Here is a 5,979-nt window from a genome sequence, read left to right as displayed (position 1 = left end):
AGTTGGATCGGACTGAACTGAGCGTGCTCACAATCGCTTTGTAATATGCTTACATTTATATCAGTGAAAACACAGACTCATCGGACTGTCAGAGATTATTGATGAATGATCGCAGCTGTAGTGCTGGCTTTACATCAGAACTCCGTGTGTTTGGTCATGTTTATGAAACTGGGAGCTCTTCTGCTGAATAGCACGTGGATATTAAAGTTAGTGACAATATGCATTGATGTATTTATATCAGTGTAAATTTTACAGGCTATATTCCACTACATTGTTGAAAATTTCAACAAAATGAGCCCCACAGGGCACAGAGACATGCGTCCCCGCACGACTTTGCGCGCATATTTACGCAGGATGGCAAAACAGAAAAGACTAATGGATGGGAACAGTAAAAAAAACAACAAAAAAAAAACGCTTGGGAATATTTTTCCAAAGATTTGAAAAAACAAACAAACCCCAAACAACCTTTTTGGTTCCAGTTCAGTGAAAAACATCCCAACGATGAAAATACATCCCTATATTCTGTTTACTGTATCTTCACCCAGACGGGAGGAAGATCGGCCCTCAGGCCCCTTTAAACAATTTTATGCGGGGGTAAAGTACGCACCATGAACAAGAAACTATTATAACACACACACACACACACTTGAGGTATTAAAGCTTGCTGTAAAGGCCCATTTTATCATTAGTTAATTAATAATAATAATAATAATAATAATAATAATAATATCATTCAGGCAGTCAGAATGCGGACTGTCTCTCCGACCTCCAACACCGCCACAGCCCCACAGGCCTACCCAACCCCGACCCACGCTTTGGTCCCGGTAATCGGTGTTAAGCTGTTTGTGTTTAGGTGTTGATGCTAACTTGTGCTGCATTCAGGCTCTGTGAGAGGAGCTGGAATGAGCCCGCGAGTCACCAAAACTTTGCGCGGCCTTTCCATTACAGGTCATGGCAGTGAGCAGGCGGCCTTCAGCCGGTTAGGATTCTGTAGGATATTGCAAATGAATTATTTTTTCCAAGATGACAGCCAAAGAGGTGTGCTCATAACCTTATGAGAGCAAACAGCCAGCCCTGCTCATCACTATGTGTGAGCAGGAAACTAACCCAGTCAGTGGAAGCCTAGCCTCTCAATCCTTCGTGGAAATGGAGCTGCTGAGCTGCGTGTTTTCCATTGGGATGTTGGATGTGAATTGGTAGCGCCTGGAAGATCAAAGCTTTCTTTCTTCGTGTCTGTCCACGTTATCTGTTTGTCTTATAGTTGTAATGAGATAATAAGGAGTTGTGTGGAACTGAAATAATGTCATCACCAATTTCTGAGTATTGTTTCTGCTAGTGTGACTCCAGAGGTCAAACGGAACCTTCAAACATTCAGAGAAGTGGAATTTTCCGCTGGAACCTGAATGCACCGTAAAGTGACTGAGTGGATTGGATTAATTTGCGCCTCCCGGGAATTCCGGAACCTCACATGACACCAACTCTCTGCCTCTATTGGTCGGAGGCACGTGTCTGAACGACCCGTAGTACGACGTCATCGCAGTGTCTCGCAGCCAATCAGAAATGAAAACCAAAAATCAGTAGTGAAAGTATTTGAGCGGCGTCTTGATGAGCGCACTTGGAGCTGCTGGAGCGTCAGTAATTGTGTGCAGGGAGCAAGAAAATCAAAAGAGTGATTTAACAAAGCAAACAAACGAAATGGAGTTTTATGAGATTCAAAGTGACGCAGGTGAGCTGCAGGTCGAGGAGTGAGGAGCACAAACTGAAGCATGTTTTTTTTTTCCTTTGTCAAATTCCCCACAGGCGCGTTTGCACAGAAAACAATACAAACTACTGCGCCACGCTCCAACTCGCTCTTCTCACTGCAGCGACAAATATAGATATTAGCTGATAATAAAGTGATATTGGAGTCACTACGCTGTGGAAGGGAGCAGGTGCTGAAGCTGCTCAGGCTTCATCAGAATGGAAGGAAATGCTCGCCGAGACCCAGAGCGCCCACGGGACTCCGGGGAGCAGTCCAACCGGGCCATCCTGCCCCTCTTGCAGCCACCTGACAACCAACAGTCTCACAGGATCACTAACTTTTACATCGACAACATTTTGAGGCCGGACTTCGGCCTGAAGAGGAAGGATGGGGCTCCGGATCGGCAGGGAGACGCTCTAGGAGTGCTCATACAAAGAGAGGAGCTGACAGGGAGAAAGCCTCCCAAAAGTGCTAACCCTCGGCAGGGTGGAGCAGGAGGCAAAGAAGAGGAGAACCCAGGAGAGCATGAAGACCAGCATCCGGACATTGACGCCAGGAGGCCCGGCGTAGTGGCCCGTGATGTGGCGGCTAATGACCGCTGCCGCAGCCCTCAGGCCAGCACTGCCACAGCGGCCAAATCGATGCTGTGGCCAGCTTGGGTGTATTGTACTCGCTACTCGGACCGTCCGTCATCAGGTTAGTAAAAACATTCCTCATCCAGGTCTAATTCATGAAAAGCAAAAGAAGGAAAAGACAGCTCCTCTTTGCAATTCAGAGTCACTTTAAAGGCTGAATTTCAGGAAGGAGCCAAAAAGCTGCTATTGCATCATTTTCTGAGCAGTGCCGAAGTAATGGCCTCTACCCCCACCTTCATATAATATACTCATCACTTGTAACAACTCATCATTAAATCAACACAACTGATGTTGGAGTAATAATTTCATACTTTAAACCTGAAATGACAGGAGCAGTCTGAGCGCAGATTTCACATGAATTTAGACGCATATTGGAAACTCGTTTCTATTCTGTACAGAATTCAATCTGAATGTAGCTTTAAAATAAAAACAAAATCCACGAAGCGGCTAGAAAGTGCTCTGAAAAAACGACGAAATTAAACATGAGTCGAAAGTAAAGTTAAATGATATTGAAGTGAAGTAAAACCAAGTTAACGCCATTGTTCCCCAGTCCTCTTTGTTAATATTCTATTAGCATATTTTTGACAATGGGGTAGTCTAAAAAGTGAAGGCTGTGTATCCAAAGTCTGTCGGTTCAATCTAAAAATGCTTAAGAACACAGTTCCAAAGTTAATTTTATTTTATTTTATTTCATCTCACTTGTAAAAATAATAATAATAATAATAATAATAATAATAATAATGATGATGATGATAAGAAGAAGAAACCCCACATCTGCGTAGTAAATGTTTGCAAATGGAGCATTTCCCTCACGTTATGGTGCATCGCGGTGAAGCCTGTTTCCAGCCTGTCCCTCTCTCTGGGAGTTTTTAGGGCTAAAGTGGAAGTTTGCAACGGGCTCGGCTCATTCAGCCAGCGGATGCGTGGAAACTTGGACTTTTCCTTTGTCACCATGTCAGCTGCTAAAACGATGCTACAGCACAGCAGCCGAGCACAGGAAGAGACCGTAGTCATGTATCGAAGACGCGTTTGGAAGAGTTTTGTTTTTGTTTTGTTTTTATTCCTAACAAAAATATTTATTTGTTTATTTATTTATTTAAATCGATGAATCGAAAGAAAAAAGCGTTCATCGAGTTCATGAAAAGCTCCTGGCCGGAGAGCCCGCAGCCTCCCTCGCATGATTCTGTCCGCGCACCGGTCCGGTTACCTGAGCCCCGGCGCACGTTACAGCGTCCCGATGCGCGTGACCAGGTCAGAGTGCATGCAGGCCTTCAGCGCAGCTGCTTCATGTGCACCTGTACTGATGGGGAGTTCTGTACTGAGCAGGTACGCCTACTGTCTTTTACACTGAGTTCAATCATTTCTCATGGATGGTCCACCTGATCCCACCACGGCAGAAACACCTCAATGTCAGTGCAGAGACAAAAGAAAAGTACTTTTAAAAAATAGAGTTCCTATGCTACAGAGAGGGAAAGAGGCGCCCAACGCCCCCATCCCTCCTCATCTCCAAACCCCACCCCCATCTGCACCCTCTCCTCCTCAGCATTAAGCTGTGCTTAATGCCCAGTGTGGTCCATTGCATCCAGTTGGATGGAATTAAAGGTTGTGACCAATATGTCCTTTAAAATAAGATTAGACTTACTAAAAACTAATCAACTAGATTAGCCCCATGTCGCTGACTTTCTTCTTCAGTCCGGATCTAAACAGCTTTGTCAGGAGGTCACGTGAGTCCTGGCCGCGAGGATAAATTTGCCTAATTTGGCGCAAATGTGAACAGAGACGTTTTCCACTCATAACTGAGCCCGTTTCATTTTTGTAAGTACAGCTGAGGTGTAAAAATGTGACGTGTGAAAAGTCCACAGTACTGACTCTAACCACTGGCTGTCATTTGTTTCACTCCCGCTGCACTTCAGGGCCCAGATCTCGCAAACCAAAGAAAGCGCCGACCCCGAGTAAAGAGGACAAACGGCCCCGGACGGCCTTCACCGCGGAGCAGCTCCAGCGGTTAAAAACAGAGTTCCAGAACAACCGCTACCTGACCGAACAACGGAGGCAGAGCCTGGCCCGGGACCTTGGTCTCAACGAGTCTCAGATCAAAATCTGGTTCCAGAACAAGCGTGCCAAAATCAAGAAGGCAACCGGGAATAAAAACTCTCTGGCGCTGCATCTCATGGCGCAGGGACTGTACAACCACTCCACAGCCAAGGACGCCAAGTCGGACAGCGACTAGAGGATGACAGTTGACTCTGAACATGCAATAAAATCACCAGCATTCATATTTCAATTCCACTTACACACACACACACACACACACACACACACACACACACACACACACACACACCTACACACCTCTCTGTTTGTGACAGAGATATTATGGCTGTATACTGTGTACTCAGGGCTGTAGATATGACGAGGCCCAGCTCAAGTCAAGATGGAGCCGCATTCATGTCACAGCCGGAATCTCCACCGTTTTCACTCGCTGCAGCCTGAAACCGCGACCAATGTGGCATTCAGGGTCCAACGGAAATATCTGCGGACGATTGCGAACAATTAATACTAATGCTGCTCTGTTAAAATTGACCGAGAAGACATATAATAAATTCCAATCTCATCGAAGTATGGGATAACATATCTTTAGGTAGAATAAAAATAAATAAACGACTTTAAGAACTACTTTTAAAACAGTTAAGTGTACTCCGCAGCTTGAATTAGTTTAAAGTCGCTGGTTCCTGGCAGACCTCTGTTACTGTGACCTGACTGCAGGCCGGGGATTCCACTCGATGGAAACCCGGAACAAACAGGGTCAAAGGTGTTCGGACAACAGCTGAGGAGCCATGTTCCTGGTTTAGTAGGTGTCAGCGTCATGTGACACATCCTACCTGCGTGCCTGCTACATCGTGCCCACAAGAGATTTCGAATCGTGGAATTAAAAAAAAAAAAAAAACTAACAAACCATGTGTGACAGTGATCGCGCTGCAGTGTGGCCTAACTGCCCGCACAGAAAAAGCAGAGTGGATAGAACTTAGATATTGTGGGCCTGCAGAGGAGGAAAATGGCTCCAGCTGCAGCCGAAACCACGACGGGCTCGAGAGCAGGTGATCACGCGATCAAGCATCACGCGCACTGCAGCCCTGTCTGAAAACTCTGAGCTAATATCCAAAGATTTCTTTCTGTTGCATTCCGGGAACTGTGGCGTGGACAAACGGTCCGCTGTGTTCTCCCTGTCTTACTGTACTTTCTGACCACGGGGCTCATTTCTGCAGCGCCTCTTTGTTCTTGCTGTGTCATGCCGCTGGACTGTAGTGAATGTTGACCTGCGGGTCTGCTTGTTGTGGTGGAAGCAGCCCTGTGCGGCCTTCAGGTGCCGCACTGCGCCCGGATACGGAATGTGAGACCTCACGCTATGTCTGGAGTTAAAGGTGTGCTTTAAATCTGGTGACCAGTGTTTAGCAGCAAAATTGCTCTCAGATATCTGCCAGTAGATGCGCACCCAACTTAACACAACCGGCTTTGAATTTTCTGATTTTAGCGATTATTATTATTATTATTATTATTATTATTATTATTATTATTATTATTTTAACTTTCTCCCGAAAGCCA

General features: G+C 45.7%; 1 protein-coding gene across 2 annotated transcripts; it reads left to right on the top strand.

Annotated features, from left to right (window-relative positions):
• The first annotated feature begins 306 nt into the window (after window positions 1-306).
• LOC120736734 (homeobox protein engrailed-2b-like) lies at window positions 307-5,307 on the top strand. Of its 2 annotated transcripts, none has more exons than XM_040037024.1 (2): window positions 307-2,437; window positions 4,290-5,307. In XM_040037024.1, exons 1-2 carry the CDS (start codon window positions 1,960-1,962, stop codon window positions 4,604-4,606), a joined length of 795 nt encoding a protein of 264 aa, XP_039892958.1. In that variant the 5' UTR covers window positions 307-1,959; the 3' UTR covers window positions 4,607-5,307. The 2 variants fall into 2 exon arrangements, 1 of the variants encoding a protein (XP_039892958.1); XR_005696596.1 differs by lacking the exon at window positions 307-2,437 and adding an exon at window positions 3,730-4,191 and having other exon boundaries at window positions 4,290-4,402.
• Window positions 5,308-5,979: the final 672 nt, after the last annotated feature.

Source organism: Simochromis diagramma, unplaced genomic scaffold (genome assembly GCF_900408965.1).
Source record: "Simochromis diagramma unplaced genomic scaffold, fSimDia1.1 OVJJ01000630.1, whole genome shotgun sequence".
NCBI classification, from domain to species: Eukaryota; Metazoa; Chordata; class Actinopteri; order Cichliformes; family Cichlidae; genus Simochromis; species Simochromis diagramma.
The sequence above is the reverse complement of the archived record's forward strand: the minus strand, read 5'-3'. Positions and strand labels throughout refer to the sequence as shown.

Bases quoted from the DNA above. Each gene is read 5' to 3' on its own strand.
- LOC120736734 (XM_040037024.1), top strand. From the start codon at position 1,960: ATGGAAGGAAATGCTCGCCGAGACCCAGAGCGCCCACGGGACTCCGGG. The intron at 2,438-4,289 runs GTTAGTAAAAAC...GCTGCACTTCAG, and splicing joins CTCGGACCGTCCGTCATCAG to GGCCCAGATCTCGCAAACCA.